Source organism: Ursus maritimus, unplaced genomic scaffold (assembly GCF_017311325.1).
Source record: "Ursus maritimus isolate PB19 unplaced genomic scaffold, ASM1731132v1 scaffold_1, whole genome shotgun sequence".
NCBI classification, from domain to species: Eukaryota; Metazoa; Chordata; class Mammalia; order Carnivora; family Ursidae; genus Ursus; species Ursus maritimus.
The window spans coordinates 90,515,984-90,537,587 of NW_024423343.1; the positions used below are offsets into that span (position 1 = coordinate 90,515,984).

The 21,604-nt window shown below is 46.7% G+C and overlaps 1 protein-coding gene across 1 annotated transcript in view; it reads left to right on the plus strand.

Annotated features, from left to right (window-relative positions):
• Window positions 1–21,604, plus strand: part of LCT (lactase) — a 53,686-nt gene that overhangs the window by 24,504 nt on the left and 7,578 nt on the right. Inside the window, exons 9-16 of the mRNA XM_040636831.1 lie at window positions 1,210–1,855; window positions 5,696–7,246; window positions 7,921–8,189; window positions 12,381–12,671; window positions 14,496–14,694; window positions 15,979–16,181; window positions 18,098–18,207; window positions 20,551–20,685. Of these exons, the coding sequence (XP_040492765.1) occupies window positions 1,210–1,855; window positions 5,696–7,246; window positions 7,921–8,189; window positions 12,381–12,671; window positions 14,496–14,694; window positions 15,979–16,181; window positions 18,098–18,207; window positions 20,551–20,685 (3,404 nt within the window). The remainder of the gene's footprint in view (window positions 1–1,209; window positions 1,856–5,695; window positions 7,247–7,920; window positions 8,190–12,380; window positions 12,672–14,495; window positions 14,695–15,978; window positions 16,182–18,097; window positions 18,208–20,550; window positions 20,686–21,604) is intronic.

Here is a 21,604-nt window from a genome sequence, read left to right on the forward strand (position 1 = left end):
ACCTGCCTTTTGGAAAAGAGCACAGGTTGCTACTGGAGGTTAGGACCCAGTTAAGGACTAACATTTGGAATATGAGAAGCGGTGAGGAATTTCACTTCTAGGGCATATTTTGATAGGAAAATTTTCAAAAATAAGTGTCATCACTTTCAGATGATAAAAAAAAAAAAAAAAGGAAAGGAAGCTAGGCAGCAGCAGGCCCCCTCCTGCACTCCGGGTTTCTGCTTGGTGCTTTGTATATACGACCTTATTTAGTCCTGCTAAATGATCCCTACTTACTGCTTCTTGCAGACAAGGAGACTGAGTGAGAAGATTGTTTGAGTTCCCTGAGCGAGTTAGTGACAAGGTCAAGATTTAAATCTAGGTTTGTTATACTCCAGGCACCCTGCTTTTGCCCATGTTCCCATGGTGCTCTGCCAAAGGAAGCTGTTGACTTTTGTAAGACCTGGAGTTAAGTCTACAAAGAGATTCCTGGTCATTGGTTTTCTTCCTAGAGTTCATTAAGTAGAAAGGAGGACAGGTTCGTTAGAATTGTCCCATCCCTCATATGTCAACTAAAATGATCCCACCAAATTCATTGTTGATGAATTAGTCAATAAGGATTATTGAGGACAAAGGCGAAATAGCATCACGTGGGACAATACGGGCCTAGAGTCAGACTTCCTGCGTTCTACACCTCTCTGGATCTTGTTCCCCTCATCCGTACAGTAGTAAAGATAATTATACTTGCCATATAAGGTTGTTGTAAGAAATTCGTGAGAGACTTCACTAACAATGTTTACTATGAAGTATGGCTGTTGGTACTGCTGCTATTGACCTGTCAGCGGTGGTGGTGACTTGTTGACATTGTCATTGACTTACTGACTCTGTTGTCTGCATTGTCGATGTTGCTGGCACTGGTGCTGATGGCGTTGTCGATGTCAACATTGTCCATGTCATTGGTTTATTGACATTATTAGCATCCGTCTTAACTTCTTATTGATATTGTTGACTTGTTGACATTGGCATTAACTTGTTGATGACTTGCTGACGTTGTTTACGTTACTCTTGTTACTGATGTGGACATTTTCAGTGTTAGTGTTGTTATTAACATTGGTAACAATGACATTGGTGCTAACTTGTTGATGTTGTAGACTTGCTGTTGGCTTATGGTTGTTGGCTTTGCTATTGGTTGTTATTAAGCACTGTATTTCCTTCTTTCTTCCTCACAAGGTGGCTCACTTGGTCCTCAAGGCTCATGCCAGAGTTTGGCACCACTATAATAGCCACTATCGTCCACGGCAGCAGGGACGCGTGGGCATTGTGTTGAACTCAGACTGGGCAGAACCTCTGTCCCCAGAGAGTCCTGAGGACCTCAGAGCCTCTGAACGCTTCTTGCATTTCATGCTGGGCTGGTTTGCACACCCCATCTTTGTGGATGGAGACTACCCTGCTGCCCTGAAGGCCCAGATCCAACAGATGAACCAACAGTGCCCCAGTCCTGTGGCCCAACTCCCTGAGTTCACCGAGGCAGAGAAGCAGCTCCTGAAAGGCTCCGCTGATTTTCTGGGTCTGTCTCATTATACCTCCCGCCTCATCAGCAAGGCCCAACAAGATTCCTGCATCCCCAGCTATGATACCATAGGAGGCTTCTCCCAACACGTGGACCCTGCATGGCCCCAGACCTCATCCCCTTGGATTTATGTGGTGCCCTGGGGTATAAGGAGACTGTTGCGGTTTGTATATTTGGAATATACAAAAGGAAAAGTTCCGATCTACCTGGCTGGGAATGGCATGCCCATAGGGGAGACCGAAGATCTCTTTGAGGATTCCTTGAGAGTAGACTACTTCAATAAATATATCAACGAGGTGCTCAAGGGTAAGAATGGTGGATATGCTGGTGACCGGAAGGTGGGTGGTACTTCTCCAAGTCTTCGGAGTTTTGTTTAATGAGACAAAAACACTCTCCCAAGAAAATGAAGTCAAAAAGTAGTAGTAGTAGTAATAGCATGAATCCTTCACGTTACCCTCCTGTCTCTCCCAGAAGCCTCAAGTCTTTGCTCCTATATTCTTATTCCCTATAATGTCTCCTTCTACATTCTGCCCATCTGAGTCTTATCCACTGGTCAAGACTCATGATCTCTTAATGCATTCATTTAACAAAAGTGTATTCAGTGCCTATTATGTGCCACACATTGCACAAGACTGTAGGGGTTAGGGGCGCCTGGGTGGCACAGCAGTTAAGCATCTGCCTTTGGCTCAGGGCGTGATCCCAGCGTTATGGGATCGAGCCCCACATCAGGCTCCTCCGCTGGGAGCCTGCTTCTTCCTCTCCCACTCCCCCTGCTTGTGTTCCCTCTCTCACTGGCTGTCTCTCTCTCTGTGTCGAATAAATAAATAAAATCTTAAAAAAAAAAAAAAGACTGTAGAGGTTAAATATTGAACAAATACAATCTTTTCCCATAGGATGCTCAGAAATCTTTTCCCATAGGACACTCCACTCCCAGAGGAACACAGAAAATTACAATATAGGATGACAGTGGCATTGTAAGATGGGACTCCAACCCATTAAACCTTCCCTCATTGTTCTGGCCACATTAATCTCCATCTCCTTTAACCAGCTATAACATCTACATTGCACACCATTCACTTTGATCCAATTAATTCATATCTACAAAATCATTCTTGTCTAACACAGTTTCATATATCTTTTAAATTTTTTAAAATTTTAATTCCAATATAGTTAACATACAGTGTTATACTGGTTTTACGTATACAATATAGTGATCTGACATTTCTGTATGTTACTTAGTGCTCATGATGATAAATGTACTCATACTCTCCTTCACCTATTTCAACCATTACTTCCCCTTCCCCTTTGGTAACCATCAGTTCTCTATGGTTAAGAGTCTTGGTTTGTCTCTTGTATTCTTTATTTGTTTTGTTTCTTAAATTCCACATATGAGTGAAATCATATGGTATTTGTATTTATCTGATTGGCTTATTTCACTTGACATTATACCCTCTACATCCATAGATGTTGCTGCAATTGGTAAGATTTCATTCTTTTTTATGGTTGGTTAATATTGCATTGTATTTTTAAATACCACATCTATTTTATCCACTCATCTTTTGATAGACACTTGGGCTGCTTACATAATTTGGCTGTTGTAAATAATGCTGCAGTGAACAGGGTGCATATGTCTTTTTGAATTAGTGTTTTTATATTCTTTGAATAAATACCCAGTAGTAGAATTACTGGATCATAGGGTAATTGTATTTTTAATTTTTTGAGGAACCTCTGTACTGTTTTCCACAGTGGCTGTAGTAATTTACATTCCCCCCAACAGTGCATAAGAGTTCCTTTTTCTCCACATCCTCACCAACACTTGCTGTTCCGTGTGTTTTTTATTTTAGCCACTCTGACAGATCTGAAGTGATATTTCACTGTAGCTTTGAATTACATTTCCCTGATGATGAGTTATGTTGAACATCTTTTCATGTGTCTGTTGGCCATCTGTATGTCTTCTTTGGACCAAGAAATGTCTGCTTGTCTCTTCTGCCCATTTTTTGATTGGATTATTTAGTTTTTGGGTGTTGGGTTGTATCAGTTCTTTATATATTTTGAATACAAACCCTTTATTGGATATGTCATTTTCAAACATCTTTTCCTGTTCCATGGGTTGTCTGTTAGTTTTGTTGATGGTTTCCTTTGCTGTGCAGAAGCTTTTTATTTTGGTGTAGTCCCAATACTTTATTTTTGGTTTTGTTTTCCTTGCCTCAGGACACATATCAAGAAAGATGTCAATATGGTCTATGTCAGAGAAATTACTGCCTGTGCTCTCTCCCCTCTAGGGTTATGGTTTCAGGTCTCACATTTAGGTCTTTAATACATTTGAGTTTATTTTTGTGTATGGTGTAGGAAACTGGTCCAGATTCATTCTTCTACAAGTAGCTGTCCAACTTTCCCAATGCCATTTGTTGAAGAGACTGTCTTTTTCCCATAAGCCTTTTTATTCCAAGTAAAAAGGAATGGCAAATAGTTTTCAACTCATATGTCAGTGCTAATCGATTGATAAGTGGTTAGTCACCTGCCTAGGGGGCTATGTTGAGAAGATTTCAAGGCCTGGTCTAGATTCAGTGAAAGAGTTGATAAGTAATACCTGCCCTAGGCGCTGCAGTAAGGAATGGAGACACACGTTCCCTGTACCTGAGGCCAAACACCCTCTTATACTTTCCTTGTACTCTTAGCATCAGGGTTACAATTCTGTAATCTTCACAATCCTGGAATCCCTTTAAGATATTATCTCAAGTGATCTTTGAAACAGTCTTGTGCAGGAAATAGGAGCAGATTTTTTTTTTAAAAAGATTTTATTTGAGAGAGCACATGCACAAGCCGGGGAGCGAGGAGGGGCAGAGGGAGAGGGAGAAGCAGACTCCCTGATCAGCAAGGAGCCTAACACGGGGCTGCATCCCAGGACCCTGGGATCATGACCTGAGCCGAAGGCAGACGCTTAACTGATTGAGCCACCCAGGCGCAGTAGGGGCAGATATTATCCTCACGGAACAATTGTGAAAACTGAAGCTTAGAGAGATTACGTGCTGTGTCCAAACAGCCAGTGAGTGAAACCACAGGGCTTTCTATCTATCTCTGTCTCAGCAATACCCACAAACCTATGAGGCTTCTATTCGTCTTTGTTTCCAGAGCCTATTACAGCCTGGGACAATGTAGGTCCTTACTAAATTATTTATTGAATGATTAAATGAACTATACAAAATATATGAATTACCTGCCTCTTATACATTTAGCATCTGTTAAGAGGCTGTGTAATCTGATAAAAATAGGGCTTAATATTTTGCTGGCTCCCAGTTTGAGCCCAAAGCCATTGCTTTACTCTGATGCTGGTCTTTGGTTGACTCACTAGACTTTTTTTCTTTTTTAAAAAATTTTCTCGTAGTTCTGGAGGCCAGAAGTCCAAAATGGAGATGTCAGTGGGGCCACTCTCCCTCCAAAGTCTCCAAAGTAGACTCCTTCCTTACCTCTTCCAGCGTCTGGTGGCTCCAGGCCTTCCCTGGCTAGCGGTTGTATCACGCCGCTGTCTGCCTCCAGCTGCATGTGGATCTTGTCTGTTTCTCTTTTAAGGATCCTTGTCTGGATTTCTGACTCACCCAGTTAATGCGCATGATCTCGTCTTAAGATCCCTAACTTAATTACATCTACAAAGACCCTTTTGCCAAACAAGGTTACATTCACTGGTATGGGAAATTGAGAATTGAGCATATCTTTTTGGGGACCACTATTCAAACCACTGTACCAGGGAATACCTAACTGTAGGCTTTATTTCTCTTTTTTAAGATACGATGTGTGATCATTTTACGTCAGTATTACCAAGCATAAGGAAAAACGAAAGTACATTTTAAGTATTTATGCATTCTATAAAAAATCAAGGAGCCCCGATAATAGCAGACGGGACACATTCGCGTATTCATTTTAAGGCAGTGGTGCTCCTCTGGACTAAGATTTATGACCATAGATGCGGCCTGATGATGCGTAGGGCCTTATGGATTTTTTCTTTTATTCACTCTAAGGAAAAAGGGTTAGCATTTTGGGGGTGATCCAAGTCCCCTCCAAAATGTGCACATCAAAAGGAAAACCTTTAAATAGCAACATCAGGAAGAGTGACTTAAAAACAATCCTGAGTTTTGTTTTTCTCCATAGCTATCAAGGAGGACTCTGTGGACGTTCGATCTTACATTGCTCGTGCCCTCATGGATGGCTTCGAAGGCCCCTCTGGTTACAGCCAGAGGTTTGGGCTGCATCACGTCAGCTTCAATGACAGCAGCAAGCCAAGGACTCCCAGGAAGTCTGCCTACTTTTTCACCAGCATCATTGAAAAGAATGGTTTCCTTCCCAAGGTGGTGAAGAGACTGCCACCACCCAGTACGGCAGACTTTCCCCCTAAAATGAGAGCCTTCACTTTTCCATCTGACGTGCCCTCCAAAGCTAAAGTCGTTTGGGAAAAGTTCTCCAACCAACCCAAGTTTGAAAGAGATTTGTTCTACCATGGCACTTTCCGGGATGACTTTCTGTGGGGCGTGTCTTCATCAGCCTATCAGATTGAAGGAGCTTGGGATGCTGATGGCAAAGGCCCCAGCATCTGGGATAACTTCACCCACACACCAGGGAGCAATGTGAAAGACGGTGCCACTGGAGACATTGCCTGTGACAGCTATAACCGATTGGATGCCGATCTGAATATGCTTCGAGCTTTGAAGGTGAAGGCCTATCGCTTCTCTTTCTCCTGGTCTCGGATTTTCCCAACGGGGAGAAACAGTTCTATCAATAGACACGGTGTTGATTATTACAACAGGCTGATCAATGGCTTGGTGGCAAGCAACATCTCACCCATGGTGACGCTGTTCCACTGGGACCTGCCCCAGGCCCTCCAGGATATTGGAGGCTGGGAAAATCCTTCCTTGATTGAGTTGTTTAACAGCTATGCGGACTTTTGTTTCCAGACCTTTGGGGACAGAGTTAAGTTCTGGATGACCTTTAATGAGCCCACATACCAGGCATGGTTAGGTTATGGCTCAGGGGAGTTTCCTCCACTGGTGAAGGACCCGGGCTGGGGACCTTACAGGATTGGCCATGCAATTCTCAAAGCTCATGCCAGAGTCTATCACACTTATGATGAGAAATACAGGCAGGAACAGAAGGGGGTCATCTCTTTGAGCCTCAGTGCACACTGGGCAGAGCCCAAGTCACCAGAGATCCCGAGGGACGTGGAGGCAGCTGACCGTATGCTGCAGTTCTCACTGGGCTGGTTTGCCCACCCCATTTTCCGAAATGGAGACTATCCCGATGCCATGAAGTGGAAAGTGGGGAATAGGAGTGAACTGCAACACTTAGCCACCTCCCGCCTGCCAAGCTTCACCGAGGAAGAGAAGAGGTACATCCGGGCTACAGCTGACGTGTTCTGCCTCAACACCTACTACTCCAGAATAGTGCAGCACAGAACACCCAGGTTAAACCCGCCCTCCTATGAAGATGACTGGGAGACGACCGAGGAGGAGGACCCTTCGTGGCCTTCCACAGCACTGAACAGAGCTGTGCCCTGGGGGACACGAAGACTGCTCAGCTGGATCAAGGAAGAGTACGGTGACATCCCCATTTACATCACTGAAAATGGAGTGGGGCTGACAAATCCGCAAGTGGAAGATACCGATAGGATATTTTACCATAAAACCTACATCAATGAAGCCTTGAAAGGTATGTGAGCATTCATGTCCCCCTTACAGAATCTTCCAGCATCCATATGTCATGTCCCTGAAATGGTTTGGCAGAGTGAATTACAAACCATCAACAGGTCTCTCTTAGGTCCTAACTCCATAATTCTTTTCCTATCTGGGGTTACACATCCCTTTAGAAATCTGAAAAAAAGCTATGGTCATCTACCCACACATACAGAGTATTTTCATGGGTCCGTCCATTCCTTACTGAGCAACTACTATGTGACAAGTGCTATTCTATGTGCAGTGAACGAAAAGATAACATGGAGCTTATATTCTGGTGAATTCCATGCACCCCAGAACAAGAAACTCTTCTCTAATTCTCGTTTGTATGTTTAACTTCTAAAGTGGGCTGAGACCCTTGATTTGAGGCATGTGCCTCTACCCCAACAAAAGAATTTGATTTTGCCGGGGTCAGTCATTAATTATTGCTGTGAGGGCATCAGGGCTGGCAAAAAAGACAAGGCGATGTGTCTCTCTGGGCATACATTACTTGTGTGCAGAAGGTATTGGTTTGGGCATACATTACTTGTGTGCAGAAGGTATTGGTTTAGGACTACTGTCTTGAATGAGGTGCCAGTCTTGGCTGGGCTTCTTGGGGACCTCACCCTCCTGGTGTAAAGCTCCTCTCTGCTCCCTTTGGAATGTTCCCAGCCTACAGACTTGATGGTGTAGACCTTCGAGGGTATTCTGCATGGTCTCTGATGGACAATTTTGAGTGGCTGAATGGCTACACAGTCAAGTTTGGACTGTACCACGTCGATTTCAATAACACAAACAGGCCTCGCACAGCAAGAGCCTCCGCCAGGTACTACACAGAGGTCATCACCAACAACGGCATGCCACTGCCCAGGGAAGACGAGTTTCTCTATGGACATTTTCCCGAGGGCTTCATCTGGAGTGCGGCTTCCGCTGCGTATCAGGTGAGAAGTCCAGGGCCTTTCAGCAACATTTGTTGCGTACCTACTATGTGCCAGGCTGTGCGCTTGGTGCCGGGAGGTGCAGGTAAGAGCAGGGGGTTTTCACAGACCTGTGGGAGGAAAGTACAGGTGCCATGCTTGGAGTCATGGAGGTCCTTTCCCTGGACAGCCCAGCTTCTTCACATCCCCGAATTCAGGCAGACCAGCTTGGCTTCTAAGAGCTGTGCTGAGACAGGTGTTGGCGGGCAAAACGGAGCAGGTGAACCTGGACACAAACACTAGGCAGAAACATGCCGACAGGAAGCTTCTCTGCTAGAACGTGTCTGTTTCTCACCCCGTCTCTTCCGAGCAGGCAGTTGGCTCAGAACGGCAGTCACAGGGGCCTGGGCTTGTTTTGATGTCCTGACCACATCCTAGTGTTAGCTTATTTGTGCCAAATGAAGCTCACTGATAAAGAAAACAGAAGGGTTTTGCTTTTCCCCAGAAAAATGAAAGATAGAAAGCAAAGAGTGACTTGCCCAGGCAGTTAGTGGGGAGTCCCTGCTTTACATCTCCTGCCTCCATTGATTTTGAGGCAGGAGTGGGGGCTCAGTGTGCTCCCTGTGGGACCTGGGCAGGGTCAGTGCTGTGAGCTGACCTGACCCTGGGTCTGCTTAGCCCTCGGCTGTTTTCTAGACAATCAGAGCTGCTGAAAATGTTTTTAAGGGAGGGGGTGGTTAGCTACTCCCTGATGACCGCACTACTAGGTTACAGCGAGGTCTCAGGCTAAATTCTGCCATGTCCAGACATGATTAAGTACCTGTACAGACACAAAAACTGCTCATGTATCCTGTTCTGTGGACTGGAGGAAACCCCAGTTCTTGGTCCTCTTAGGTGCTCTGGCCAACACCTTGCGTGAAAGAAGCATTTGAGGAAATGCCAAGATTTCAGAGATGATGTTCTGTTACTCTTACTTCAGGGCAAGAGAACCCACTGTCCAGGGTCTCCCCAGTTCGGCCTGCTGCACACTTGCATGGATGAGTCTCGTTGAGGGGCCTCTGCCCTGCTGGATGTTTAGCAGCGTCCCTGGTCTGTACCGCCGGACGTCAGCACACTCCTACCCAACTTGTGACAACTAAAGATGTTTCCGGACATTGCGAAGTGTCTCTTCAGGGACAAAATAGCCCCTGGGGGAGAACCGCTATCCCACAGGTTTATAGCTGGACACAGGAAGGATTAGGAATTTATTCTAGGGGTGCCTGGGTGGCTTAGTTGTTAAGCGTCTGCCTTTGGCTCAGGTCATGATCCCAGGGTCCTGGGATCGAGCCTCACATCGGGCTCCCTGCTCAGAGGGAAGTCTGCTTCTCCCTCTCCCACTCCCCCTGCTTGTGTTCCTTCTCTCATTTTGTCTCTGTCAAATATATAAAATCTTAAAAAAAAAAAAAGGAATTTATTCTAGGGCACAGGCTGCAGACCCTATAGGATTCTTAAGCCCTGTCCATGCAAGGGAAAGGAGTGTCTTAAAAAGCTTTTAGCCAACTCACATCTTGAATGATTAATTGGCATCAGCAGGCACCCATTTCTATTCACCAGGTAGCCGGCAGGCACAATTCCTGCCATTTGTGACATTAAATCATCTAATTAGCAAAGTGTCACGTACAAGTCAAGAATTGATGAGAAGTGCTTATAGTGCAGGCTTCCTGATTAGATACCAACTGATTGTGCATTCTTTTTTTGTGCATTCTTTTTTTTCTTACAGATTGATGTATTTATTTGAGAGAGAATGAGAGAGAGAGAGTGCACGCATGGCGAGAGGGTTTGAGGGAGAGGGGTAGATGCAAAGGGAGAGAAACCATCTTAAGCAGACTTAGCACTGAGCAGAGAGCGCAACGCAGGGCTCGATCTCATTGACCCTGAGATGATGACCTGAGCCGAAACCAGGAGTCAGATGCTCAACCGACTGCACCACCCCGACACCCCGATCGTGCATTCTTTTTAAAACTTTTGATTTGGAAATCTTTTTGAACATAGAGAAAAGTTGTAAAAATAGTAGACGACTGCTATATACCCTTTTCCCATATTCCTCAACTGTTAAAATTTTACCATTTGCCTTATTTTCTGTGTGTGTGTGTGTGTGTGTGTGTACATAGATATTGTATGTATATGAAACGATTTTATCACTTGAATGAGGTGTTTGCCAGGCTTCTCTACCATAAAATTGGTAAGTATTTTGTAGTTAAAAATAATAAGTATTTTGTGGGGAGCTACTTGGAGACCCTGTAAGTAACCTGTTCCTCATCAAATTTTACCCAGTCTAGCAACTGTTAATAATTTTTGCCTGAATCGGTTATCACAGTGATAGCCGACAGTGATTTTCTCACTTTTTCATTGCTCTTGTATTTGTTAGGTGGCATTCAGCAGAAGGTCAAGCTTTGACTTTTCTCCTATTTACTCATAGTATATAACTATGCATCAGCAGTATGGCCTCATGGAGTCCCATTTTATTCAAGGAGTTATACTTTTGCTAGTATTATGTTTTTAGATGTTCATATTTTCAAACATTTTACTGCAGGGAGGTCCTTTTAGCCAGATCCTATGTCCTTTTCACATGGCCCATCGTTCTTGGAGCACTTCCTTAGTTCTTCCTGGTGCAAGATGCTCCAGGCTCATCTTGGGCCTTTTCTTCCCCAGCCTTGTAACCATCCGTTTCTCTAATGAGCCCTGGACTCTTTAACCAGATAGGGGCATTTAGAACCCGAGGTCTAGGTGCTGGGTGTTCTCACCACCACTGGGTGTCAGCATTCCTCAGCTCTTGCAGTAGATAGAGCCAGGACACACACGCGTGTGCACACACACACACGCACACACGCGCGCGCGCACCTGTATGTATTTCTACCTCCACCCCATGTCTATGTAGATTGAAAAACAGTGAGTTCACACTGATACCTCTAATTCCAATTCAACTCCACAGGCTTAACGCCAGCCTTCCCATCTCCCGTATTTTTTTTTAAATTTTATTATTTTTTTTATTTTTTTAAATTTATGTTAGTCACCATACAGTACATCATTAGTTCTTGATGTAGTGTTCCATGAGTCATTGTTTGCGTATAACACCCAGTGCTTCATGCAATATGTGTCCTCCTTAATACCCATCACCGGGATAGCCCATCCCCCCACCCCCCTCCCCATTGCCCGTATTTTTATCTCCTTTCTCTGATGGTGAAAAATCTAGCTCCTAAGAGCCTCAACGTTGTCACTTATTTTTTCCACCCTCCTGCATTAACTAATCTTCCAGCCACCAAGGCCATGTCCTGTGCCCGTGCGTGCCTGCTGGCCCTGGCCCCGCCCCTCGCATGGGGGCTGTGCAGGCCAGGCCTGGGTGTGTGTTCTTGGTTGGGATACCAGCACTACCTGAGCAGTGTCCAGTCACGCAATATCACAGCATATGTGCTACGTGCTTTAAAGTAGGGGCACGGGGGTGGGGGCTCAGTCAGTTAAGCATCCGACTCTTGATTTTGGCTCAGGTCATGATCTCAGGGTTGTGGGCTCGAGCCCTGCATCGGGCTCCTTGCTTGGCAGAGAGTCTGCTTGGGATTCTCTCTTTCTCTCTCTTTGTGCCCCTGCCCCCCACCCCAGCTCATGCATGCTTGCTCTGTCTCCAAAATAAATATATCTTAAAAAAAAAAAAAGCAAGTTACAGAACTTGTACCTGTCCCATTACCTGAGTCTGTAAGTAGGCATTTGCCCAGTGGCTTATGGTCATTTTCCTGTAAGGTAGGTGGGAAGAGAGAAAGGAAGCACAGAAGCCATGAGACGGGTCCTGATTAGAAATTCTGCCTCCGCAGCTGGCATCGCTGGTGGTTGTTTGATCATGGCTGGGTTTGGAGGCATGTGGAATTGTTCATTCAGGCTTCTAGTGAGAACCGGCCATACACCAGACCCCGCTGTGTGAAGCGCTGGGACAGCAAGACGAAAAACCCAGCGCGTAGGGCAGTCTGTCAGCACTCCCATAACTGCGTGAGGCAGTGTGACAGTGCCGGGATGGACAGTGTGTACAGAAGGCTGGGGGAGCTCGGAAATCAGAGGGTGGCCAGAGAAGTTTCCCAGAGGAGGTGACGCTGACTTGTGTCCTGACTCGCGACACCCCATTGACAGAAAGGAACTTGTGGGGGCTTGACTGCAGAACTTAACTAGGCCATGTCTTGTCACCTTGAGATTGAAGGTGCATGGAGAGCAGACGGCAAAGGACTCAGCATTTGGGACACGTTTTCTCACACACCACTGAGGGTTGGGAATGATGACACCGGAGATGTGGCCTGTGACAGTTACCACAAGATTGCCGAGGACGTGGTCGCCCTGCAGAACCTGGGCGTGTCCCACTATCGCTTCTCTGTCGCCTGGTCTCGCGTCCTCCCGGACGGCACCACCAAGCACATCAATGAAGCGGGCCTCAGCTACTACGTGCGGCTCATTGACGCGCTGCTGGCTGCCAACATCAAGCCCCAGGTGAGGTCGGGCCCCAGCCAGGCTCTGGTCAAGTCCACATGCGGGAGCCAGCTGGGCCAGGGAGCTCTTTATTCCATAAACAAAATGCTGTTTTTTTGAACTGCCAATAAATTCATAGGGTGCAGAATTTTAAAAGTGTGAGAGTCCGCAGTGAAGATTTCCTCCGATCTCTGACCCCCAGCCATCCAGTTCTCTTGCTTAAAGAAGGCAGTCGTTTGCTAGGTTCTCACGTCTTTCTTTTGCCCAGAGATGTGTACATCTGTAAATGTTCCTTTCTCCCCTTTTCTCATAAGGGTCACATACATGCAGTTTGGTACTTGCTTTATTTAACAGTATTTCTGCCCCATATTTCCATATCCATATCTAGTCTCCTTGTTGATTCTTTTTTTTTTTTAAAGTTAGGTGGAATTCTGTTTGTACTTTACCTCTCGAGTTACTTTCCTATTTACCAACCCTCTTCCCTGTGATGTTTCCAGTCTTTTGCCATTTTCACCACTAGTGCAGTGAGTCATCACAGACCCACATAATTTCGCCTGGTGTAAATTCATCTGTAGGCTGTGGTCCTAGAAGCAGAACCCCCGGGGCAAGAGGGCATGTGTTTTCAGTGAGGAGTTATGAATGATAAAACAGAAGCTCACTTGTGAGCTTATTTGGCTCTCACCAAAATTTTAAAATTTTACGTGGGAGCCTAAGGGACACTTTTCCTCTTCCCCTGGGCACGTGTGAGAAAGCTGTGGAGGGCATCTTCTAGGAAGCTCTGCTTTTCCCCTGCTGAACTGGCTGAGATTACATACTGCAGCCAGACTGTAATCCCCATGGTTACAACAAAGTGCTTCTGGACTTTTTCCTCCTACTGATACCAAGTCCAGAGCTAACCAGCCATGCAGCACTTACCACCACGAGTGCAGAGAGAGAACACGGCCAGGTGGCTGCCCTGCAGGACCCCAGGGTCTGAGTGCACAATGAACTTCATCACACACAATTCCAAACAACATCCGAGAGCACGCAGCTCAGGGCCAAGGACGGTACAGCCCTTGAGGGCACTGAGCCAGAGCGGAAAGGATAAGCGCGAGGGCAGGGAAAGCTTCAGCGCGGCGTGGGTCTTGAATAGAGAGGAGGATCTGCATGGATACGTGGGCAGGGGAAGGGCATGCCATGCCAAGGGAGAGACTGTGTCTGGGCTGAAGACGGTTAGCCCCGTGCAGACTGAGGACGGTGGAGGCCCGGCTTAGCCAAGATGGGGTGTGTGAGGCCATCAAGGGGAAGGCCAGGAGACAACCAAGGCCTCATGGACATGGCCAGGGGGGCCGCCTCCAGCAAAGGGTTCCCAGCTGCACAGGAAGAACCTCTAGACACGTTGGACGGAGTTCTTGGTGTGTCCCTTGTCTACTCTCCCGGAGCCTCAGAGCCTCAGACGCTCGGCACAGTCTGCACAGGCAGTTTCTGAAGCGTAGCGTTTCGGATTCCTGACCACAACCAGGGCAACCCTGAAGAGCTGCCAGGGTGTCTGCCACTTCTCATGGGCTCTGCCACGTCACTTAGGCCCCACAACGATTCCATGACACGCAGGTCTTAGTGCCTGAGCCAGGGTCTCACACAGCTGGCAGGCAGTGGAGCCGGGACTCAAACCCAGCCTTCTCAGATCCAGGTGTTGACTGTCTCACACTTCAGCACGGCTGCCCTCCCCATCCACCAGAGAACCTTTGAGCAGTCCTGTCTTCTCATCCCTTCTCAGCTTTGGTAGCATTTGTGCTGGTGCGCGCAGCAGCAGTGATTTCCCTTGAAAGTAGACGGATGCAGCTGCTGGTCTTGCTTTCTCCACAGGTGACCATTTACCACTGGGATCTGCCCCAGGCACTCCAGGATGTTGGAGGCTGGGAGAATGAGACCATCGTGCAGCGGTTTAAAGAGTATGCAGATGTGCTCTTCCAGAGGCTAGGGGACAAGGTGAAGTTTTGGATCACCCTGAACGAGCCCTTCGTCATCGCCAACCAGGGCTATGGCTACGGGACATCAGCTCCAGGTAAGGGTCCCAGGCTTAACTCATCAGCTCTTTGGAGCATGACATTCTGAGCCCCACCAAGACTTGAAATTCAGGTGGCCCTGGAAGAGGAGGCCAAGAAAGCTCTGTGGCGCTGCCTCAGAATCTCTGCCTCTTGTTCAAGGCTGCCTGACACACAGCGGGTTCCCTTCTGACACCACTTTCTGCTAAACATGGATTTTACAGCTCAGCACCTCCAAATGGCTTCATTTCTTTGTGCTTTTTTTGCCCTGCCTCAGAAAGCTGCCTGAGATCAGGGGCAGGGACCAATGGATGTAGGAAAGGACAAGCCATCAGACTGTACAGGTCCACAGTGTGTTTTCTGCAACTTTAAAACCGAAGTTTGCAAAATTGATTTGGCCGACCTGAGCTCATCCGGACTTGAACCAATACGAGGCTGCTTATGGACATGATCTCACTTAGTATGGACATTCCTGCTGCAGATGCGTTTAGGTCCTTGATTATGGAGCGCTCTCCTGGGTACTGCTGGGGTGCTGTGTAAATACGTTGTCTGCCACTTAGTACTTTTCTAAGACACAAAAACCTTGTACTTCTAGACCACATAGACACTAAGGGTCTTGCATAAGGGATTATGGACCTGTCCTTGTGCCTTTAGAACCATCCAATTCACTTTTTCTCTAGTTCTGAGCCTAAGAGAGTGAATTTGTGTTCACATGAGTTCTTGGGATCACGTGTAAAAGCTGGAAAGAGCCACAAATCGTTACCACATTTATCTCCCATTGGTCCTTGGTTGGTGCTTTGGTTTACCATTCCTTCAATTTGCTGCAACACATGAGAGGTGGCCTTTCTCACGATGTTTGCTCTCATGGAATCTGTCAGCTGCTTCCATTAGCTGAATTCTCCAACCCTTACTTCCACTGTAGGTCCCCAGACAGTGCCAGGATGTCAGCTCCCAAGGCATATACTCTGCTGGGTACCTAGCCTGAGATATAGGAGCCACTTTTTGGGAGAAGCTTAAAGAAACCAGCGTTCTCATCAGACACAGTGCTGCTAGGTGCTTCCTATACACGCTCTCATCGCCTTCTGACAAGAACTTTCTTATCGCTCACTTTGCCAGGGAGGAACCTGAAAGACTGAATTACCCAAAGTTACACAGCCAGCTAGAAACAAGCCAGGATTTGAATTCGCTTCCTCTTAACACCAAAATCTACACTCTTTCTCCCAAACACAGAAGCCATCTGTAGGGAGAGAGTGATGTTCTTGGCCATGTTCATTCTTCATTGACATCCATGCGTGTGTTTCTAGGAATCTCCTTTAGGCCCGGCACTGCCCCCTACATCGTTGGCCACAACCTAATAAAGGCTCACGCTGAGGCCTGGCATCTGTACAACGACGTGTACCGCGCCAGTCAAGGTGGCGTGATTTCCATCACCATCAGCAGCGACTGGGCTGAGCCCAGAGACCCCTCCAACCAGGAGGATGTGGAGGCAGCCAGGAGATACGTTCAGGTCTGTTTTCCCTCTGGTCATTGTTAATACTCTTGCCTTTCTTTCCCTCCTGTCATGAGCTAATGGAAATGGAATTAGATTGCAAAACAAAGATTTAGGTTCAAGGCCCTGTTTTGCTATTACCTGGTTTTGTGAGCTTGGAAAAAATCACCTAAACATTTTTGTAACTTGGTTATCTCATCTATGAAGCAGAGGCGACCTATCTATATCATAGGTTTGCTGTGATCAAAGGTCTTTGGGGTTGAGTTTTCTTTTAAGTCTTAAAAATGATTTGTACATGTAGTGCTTGCTACATGCAACACTGGCTTGAAGCTAAGAGAAATTCCATCTCTTCAATCTCTGGTTTGACTACAATAGCTAATAGAGCTGGGCTGCAATGTCACACTTCACCTGTAGGTGTCACCATCTAATTTTATTTATTCGGCCTAAGAATTCCTTGAGTTGGGGGCCTTTGGATTATGTGAAATTCATTAGTGCCCATAATTTTCCAATTCTGTGAGTTTAACATAAGGACATGCACCTTTGGTTATGGAATTTTGCTACTAGAAAGTAGTCATTGGGCACCTGGCTGGCTCAGGCGGTTGAACATTCAAGTCTGATTCTTGATTTTGGCTCAGGTCATAATCTCAGGGTCGTGAGATCAAGCCCCGTATGGGGTTCTTTGCTCAGCACAGTCACAGTCTGCTTAAGATTCTCCCCCTCTCCTTCTGTCCCTCCCCATGCTCACGCTTTCTCTAAAATAAATAAATCCCCTGGCTCTTGCTAGTGTCTCTGATGGGGTTAGAAAGCACCTTCTCCCATGTTTCAGCATCAGAAAAGAAAGGCAAGGGTCTCTCTCCGCACTGGCCCCCACTTTTGGCTCTGTGGAGGAGCCTGAAGAGAACAGCATTCTGAGGGGACAACATGGGTCTTCGTTTCAGACTTTTCACAAGAGAACTTGGTAACAGCAGTCAAATTAATGAATGCAAATAAGAGCTTAATTTTCCCATTTATTAGCCAGTTGAGGAAAAAGTCTTGGAACGCAAGTCTCATTTTAGACTCACAGAACTAGTAAAGTAGAGCAATAATTTTCCAGAAATCAAAACCCCAAACCTCAGGAAATGTTAAGCTCTGATGTCATTAGATTGAGCCGCCTGATGAACTCTGATACTGTGGCCCAGGATCAGGATACACACATACCCCAAATCAGCTTCCGCGGAAACACTTTGTTACCTCGAGTGCACAAGGCCTCTTTTGCCAGCGTGTGTTCCAAAGCCTCCTCTTTGAGAATGGAAGCTGCCCTCACCCCACATTTAAGGCATCAGCCAGCAAGTGAGGGGGCGATGGGGAGAGACCGAAGGAGCCTCTCAGGACCCCAGCATCATCATATTTGGGTGCTACATATCCTCCTTAAGGGTAAGGATTGTCTAGACCCCATTAAAGAAAATAGGTTGAAAAGTTCCCCAGGGAACTCTTGGCCTTGGGTAGCCAGGAAAGCCTTGCAACTCAGCCCTCCCCAGAGTTCTGGTTGATCCTTAGGCAGGATGATGGGGAAGGGCCTACTCTGGGGTAAGAGGAAATCCACAGCCTGGAGGCTTCTAGTCTCTCCTGGTCTTCTGCGGGACCCTGCCAAGGGCAGCCAGGCAGCATCTACTGGGTTCTGAGGCAGTGCTCAGTGCAGTTCATTCCTTTTGAGCTGCAGGGGTTGAGAATGCGGCCCTGCCCGCAAGGAGACTAGCAGGTGGGAAGACCTGTGGGCATTTAAGCTGGAACATGCGAACAGCTGCAGAGGAGATGCAAGTTTAAGCCCGGGGGTGTGGGGGTGGGGGTGGGAGGAGAGGGTGGGTTCTGAGGTCAGTGACTTGTGAGCAGGAGAGCTGCTGTCTCCTAGTGTGACCCCGTTAATGCCCAGGCTGTCACCCCCACCCCACCTGCAGTTTATGGGAGGCTGGTTTGCACATCCTATTTTCAAGAATGGTGATTATAACGAGGTGATGAAGACACGGATCCGTGACCGGAGCTTGGCTGCGGGCCTCAGCAAGTCTCGGTAAGTCCTGGTGCCCACGCGCTCAGCCAGGGAAAGGTCAGGAGGAAGTCTGATCCGTGATGCCAAACTGAGGCTCCTGGTGGACAGCTCAGTGGTGACAGCATGGCCGTTGGGGTCAGAGACAGTCAGAGGCCTGTCTTAGGCAAATTACTGTATGTATCTCTGAGGTTCCCTGCTGGCTGGGAAGACTGAACATGATTGCACATGTGAAGCTCTCAGCTGAGGACAGGGCCTTGCTGTGTATTTGACAAAACGTAGACGTGGTTATTATTCTGTAGGACCGCCAGGAAATTTGTCTTCTTAGCAATCCACCACCTCACGCAAGGACGAATTCCCCAGCTCATCCTAGTTAATATATCACCACCACCTTATGAGTGAATGTGAGTAGCAGTGGGGAACTGCCAGGCACGTGCGTTTTGTCATTTGGCCAGTAGGGGGCGATGGTTGCACCAAAGCAGTCCTACTTTTGGTCCACTCCTCTTTCTGTCAAGGGAGTAATAGCAACATGGACACTTGGCATTTATCCATCTTCTATTGGCATTCTTAGTCGTATTTAAGGAAGAATAAACTGAGGCACAAAGATTATGGCAAGATTACCCAGCTACTGAAGTGAGAGTTGGGATTTGAAACCAAGCTGACTCCAGGGCCCCCACTCTGAGTTGAAGAGTCATCTGACTAGGATTAGAGCTGTGGTGCGCAGAAGGGGACAGAGTGACCTGGCCTTAAGGGAATATACCCACAAGCTCCAAGGGAACTCATGTGACCATGAGCAGGGAGGATAAAAGGAATTCCAAAGGTATGAATTCCTAACATAGCCAGTGGAGCCTTTCCCTTATGTAGCCCAGCTGTGCAGGTTCAAGAATCCAGTCCCCATCCTTACAACGCACTCCTGCCCAGGCTGGGGCAAGTCCCACTGAGCGGGCTGTGCCTCAAGGTCGGATCTGCTAACTCTGGTCTCAAACAAGCATGCTGGCACTCTAGTCCATCGACACAACTCGGCTGAGCACCTACTGTGTGCCCAGGTCAGGGCCAGGTCCAGTAAGATCCATGTAAGGAGAGGCTTCCAAGCCTGGCTCCTCAAGCTGCCGACACGCCAGCTGGGAAGAGAGTAACTTCACCACTATAGTTCTCTTCCCTAATTTCTCCATACAAAGAAAATTCAGAAGATGAGATGAGGGAGGGCTGAGTAGAACCAGACTTCATGGACAAGGTGGGACATCACTTAAGCTGGGTCTTGACAATGCATAGCGTGTGGGAGAGCAGAGGGCATTCCAACTGAGGGGAAGGGCGTGAGCGCTGGCCTGCTGGGAATGAGTGGGTACCTGCAATTGAGAGTTGGGGGAACTGGCCGAGTGGCTGGGGGTGGGGGGAAAGGCCACAGGGCAGAGGCCCTAATGAGCCACTGCTAGCTTCTGGGCAGGAGGGTGAGAGGTGTGAGGGGTTTGGGCTTTAGTTTTCTCCCAGCATTTCAGAAACCCCAGTGGGGGAAGGTTTTGATCCACCAGGTTAATGGCAGCAAAAATCTCAGTCAAGATGGAAGTGTCAGGTGCCTAAGCAGGGTCATCTCTAAGCAATCCTAAACTAGCAGCCCCAGGGGTTCCCTGTCAGGACACACGAGATCAGATTCGGTTGTGGAACCTGTAAGTGCTGCCCCCAAGTGCATGTCAGCCATGTTCTGTAGAAAAGCCTCACCTAGGGTACATGTGGAAAATGCTCCACCAGAGGTTTAAAAAAAAGCGTAGTAAAATCATGTGAGCATAAAGTCCAAATCTCAAAAGTTCAATGAATTTTTAAAAAATATTTCCCCTACTAATAAGGATGGACTTTGGAGAAAAGAGGCATGCCTAAACAAATCACAACAGAAACAGAGTACCTTAGAAGGGCAGATTATGGAAATAGAAATTATATTAAAACCTTGTGACCATGAAGGATTAGTCTCAAGGGATGTATCTCTGACCTGTTCTTGATTTCAGAATCTATCATAGGTGGTTAAGTATTAGAAGATGCATGTTAATTATTGAAGTAAATAAAAATATACCTGTGTGTACATAATGTCCATGTGTATGGCCCTGAAGAGGTTTCTAAAAGTCACTTGGAGTTTGAACTGGCCAACAGGAAGACAGAGGGTCTTGTTACAAAAAAGGGAAGTGAGGTTTTTGGTCTGGTGGGAGGAGCCTCGGGTGCTTTCAGCAGCAGCTGGAAGGATCTCTGCTTGCTTCTGGACAGCACCCCGCCTGCCCCCACTAGGCCTATAGTTTAGAGAGCTCCCCCAACCCTGCCCCAGGACATTCTCTTCCCAAAGCATAATGCTCAAGCCCCACACTTATGGCTCCTTCCACCCAGGCTCCCAGAGTTCACGGAGAGTGAGAAGAGGAGGATCAATGGCACCTATGACTTTTTTGGGTTTAATCACTACACCACCGTCCTGGCCTACAACCTTGACTATGCCTCTTGGATCTCTTCCTTTGATGCAGACAGGTAAGTCGGCCAACAGGGCATGTGGAACAATCTTTGGAGAAGACAGCAAGGTGCCCTTTGCCCAGCTCTTACTGCACAGCCTCAGAGAGCTGTCTCCTGATACCATATATCCTGGCATTTGAGGATGAGTCCACTCCTGAGATACCTAGTCAAACCTCTGTCAGTCCGCTAGTAATACCTGCTAGGATTTCTAAGGTGCTTCTCATTGAGACAGACAAGATTGGAGTTCTTGTCAAACATGTTCAAGACTTCATGTATTTTTCTTCCCTTGGTTTTCTTCTTTTGTCAAATTTGTTTCACTTATCAGATGTATTTCAGTCAAAATAACAGTAAGGGTTTCGTTGTGTTTTTTTTTCCCCTTTTTGGGGTAAATGTCAAACTATTATTTTTGCATTATACAAATATACTTACGGTGGAAACATCAGAAAGCAAGAATAGGAAATTCTTATGGGTGTCATTCCAGAAGTGTATGCATATGTGTAGGAGGTATACTACTCTCCTTCTCTTCATAAATATAACATGTAAGTACATACATGATATAAACTATAAGTATAGTTTATGTGGTATGTATTTATACATAAAAATGTATTACCAAAACCACAATGATATTGATATATAGAGAGACATATAGATAGATATACACTGTCTTGTTCCTTTTATAACAAGCATGTTTCCACATCAGCTGTGAATCGAGGTCCTTTTAAACACCTACCCCCCCCCCAACTGCATTTCTGCAACCCCCAGAGTTGGACTCGCTGAGGGGACTGAGAACACCCTGCCCCCCCCGCCGGTCCCTATCCAAGCACCCACTGGAGTCTTGCTGCCTCATGGTTCCTTGCATTGTCTCCCTGTGAACTATGTTGAAACTTATAAAATATTCTGGGTCCACTTCAGCTGAGCAAGAAAAATTCAGTTACTG